At 31.9% G+C, this 3,115-nt stretch overlaps 1 protein-coding gene across 1 annotated transcript in view; it reads right to left on the bottom strand.

Moving 5' to 3' along the window:
* THOC1 (THO complex subunit 1) overlaps positions 1–3,115 on the bottom strand; it is a 63,305-nt gene that overhangs the window by 51,374 nt on the left and 8,816 nt on the right. Inside the window, exons 5-7 of the mRNA XM_019653854.1 lie at positions 2,014–2,132; positions 1,523–1,571; positions 1,026–1,121 (exon numbers count right to left, since the gene is read on the bottom strand). Of these exons, the coding sequence (XP_019509399.1) occupies positions 1,026–1,121; positions 1,523–1,571; positions 2,014–2,132 (264 nt within the window). The remainder of the gene's footprint in view (positions 1–1,025; positions 1,122–1,522; positions 1,572–2,013; positions 2,133–3,115) is intronic.

The following is a 3,115-nucleotide window of genomic DNA, read 5'->3' as shown; positions in this document are numbered from 1 at the left end:
AAGAGTCAGTAATGTGACAATAACTCACAAAAGGATTACAGAGGGAACACTTAGTGCCAAGTCCTAAGGTTCAACTGATCTTGATATTATAAAGGCATAAAGGTGAGCTGCCAATTCAATGGGGAAAGAATAATTTTTTTCAATATATGGTGCTGGGACAACTGGGTATCCATATATAAAAGAATGAAATTGGACCCCTACCTCACACCATATACAAAAATGAGCTCAAAATGGATCACAGATCTAAATTTAAGATCTAAACTCTTAGAAGAAAATACAGGAGTAAATCTTTGTGACCTTGGGTTAGGCAATGGTTTCTTAGATATGACACCAAGAGCAAAAGCAACAAAAGAAAAAAAAATATATAAAACTTCAACAAAATGTAAAACTTCTGTGATACTATCAAAAACATGAAAGGACAATCCACAGAATGGGAGAAAATATCTGCAAATTATTTATTCTGTACAGGTCTAGTATCTTAGAATATAAAAATAACTCGTATAATTAATAAAAAGACAAATAATCCAGTTTTAAGCCTAGGCAAAGAATCTGAATAGACAGATATCTCTTTAAGGAAGACATACAATAACTGGTAAGCACATGAAACCCACACTTAGCAATCTTCAGTCATTAGGAAAATGAAAATCAAAACCACAGTGAGATACCACTTTACACCCACTAGGATGGCTATAATAAAAAGACAGACAATAGTCAGTGTTAGTAAGGATGTAGAAAAATTAAAACCCATGTGCACTGATGATGGGATTGTAAAATGGTATAGCCTCTTTGGAAGACAGTTTGGTAGTTCCTCAAAAATGTAACTATGACACAGCAATTTCCACTCTAGGTATATGCCCAAGAGAAATGAAAACATACGTCCACACAAAAATCTGTATACAAATGTTCACAGGAGCATTAGTCAGAATAGCCAACAATTTTCTTGTTGTCATCATGACAGATTCTAATCTATTAAAAACTGGAAAAGATTTTCCTGCAAAGCATTTGTTTAATGTATAAAAGCTTACCTGATTTCTCAGATAAAGGGAAAAGCCTGGCCAAAAAGAGTTGAATTCGTCCACAGAAGACTGTATTCTGGGATTTTGATAATCTTCTTAGGAGATCTAACAACACATGGAAATGAAGGTTACACGGAAGAGATCATTCTATGTTTATTACAATCAATCCCAAGTTTCTTAACCAGTTTGTCAAGATTATTTTCCTAAAGCAGTTTTTAAAATGGGGGTAAAAACTGTCACAAAAAAGCACTAGAAAATTAGGAATAAAGCAAGTTAGCAAAGGAAAGATAAGCTTTACCAACTTTTTTTTTTGGTTTTTCATTAAGTTTCCACCCAGAACAGAAACAGTCTAAAGTGACTTACCAGTTTTAACAAATCAGACTGTTATTTAAAAATGAAGATACTAATCTATTAAGAAAATTTTAGTACTTGTGTTTAATTCAACCACCTGTTTTTCTGGTCACATTTACATTTAAAAAACAATCATTTACCACTGAATTACTTACCATTGCACATACGTAGTAAATAATTTTTCCCAGCAGAATAGAATGTATTCTGAAATTAAGACAGAAATTACTATAGTTCAGAAGTTGTGGCACATCCTTCAATAATAAGTTGCAGGAAGTAAAATATTAAAGAATACTAACGTGCACTGGGAATCTACTATGCCATTTTCACTTTTTTTAAGCAAACAACATTTTCAATGAAATAAAAGTATTTTCAGATATGTAAAATAACAAAACATGATACTACGATGTTTAAAACATGTGGAAGTGTGCATTTTCAAGTTATTTGTTACTACTAAGTCAAATTTTGTACTTTTTTTCACAATACATAATTCTTACTTGGTTCCCCAAGAGGGGGCATTATGTAATTCTTTCATAGGAACAAAATGTTTGGTAATCGGCAATATTAGAAATACAAGCAAAATAATCTATACTCAACTCTGGATCAACAGAGAAATAAAGTTAGTAGAAAAAGAAACTAATGCACTTACTGATTTCCAAGTAGCAACATTTTTTTCCACAAAAGTGAATATTGTGTCACACTGATCCAAAGGAAGACAATCCAAAACATCTCCCAACAACACAAATGGTGTAGATGCAGTACAAATACCTTCAAGTGGAGCACAAGCCAATTAAAAGTTTAAAATACTATTGAGTAAAATAGCCCACGCAAAATCATTCTGAAGACTATTGTAAAGGTACACTTTGTCAATCCTAACAGTCAAAAAATGGAAGCAACCTAAAAGTCCCCAAACAGGACATACTTAAGTAAGTTTTGGTATGTGCACTCACTGATGATGACAATCATTCTTGATAACAGGTCTAGAGCATTTATTATATGTCAGGTACATTAAGTACTTTACATATACTAACATTTAATCCTTTTGGCCCTATGAGGTAGATAATATTATCTCTAGTTTATAGAATGGGAAAACTGAGACACAGAGAAGTTAAATAACTTGCCCAAATTCATAGAGCCAGTAAGTGGGAGAGCTGGGATACGAACCCAGGCAGTGTGGCTCCACAGTCTGTTTTCTTCACCACTAAGCTATTCAAAAGAATATAACGCAGCCAATTAAAAACGATGGTTATGATGACTATAGTAACTTGGAAAATGCTTATTATATAATGTTAAGTGAAAAGGGCAGGATTCAAAACTGTATGTATATTTCAGTTACAACAAAAACAATTTTTAAAAAGACTAGAGAAACTAAAACCATGTACCAAAACGAATGATAGCTTTTTAAGGTAGAGGAATTATGACTAGCATTTCCCCTTTTTCTCATTTCTAAATGTTCTGAAAGGTTGCTAAATTGTCTTTGTGACTTGAAAAGATTATCTTCAAAACCAAAAAGGTTTGATACTGATTTCAATTATTATTAAACATTTAAAATAATAGTATTGTTTCAGGGGAAAAAATAGTAAAGTAAAAGTTCTTTATTTCTAAAGTCAATGTTTAATCAAGGTTTATTTCTAAATTCAACTGCATATTAAAGCAATAAATTAAAAGATTTTCAGATTTTCAGAAAAGGTCATTTAGACTAGCTAAAAATACTTTTATCTCCCTGCTCATTCTTCCTTCCAGTTTAAGGT

The sequence above is a fragment of the Hipposideros armiger genome, unplaced genomic scaffold (genome assembly GCF_001890085.2).
Source record: "Hipposideros armiger isolate ML-2016 unplaced genomic scaffold, ASM189008v1 scaffold_209, whole genome shotgun sequence".
NCBI lineage: Eukaryota > Metazoa > Chordata > Mammalia > Chiroptera > Hipposideridae > Hipposideros > Hipposideros armiger.
The sequence above is the reverse complement of the archived record's forward strand: the minus strand, read 5'-3'. Positions and strand labels throughout refer to the sequence as shown.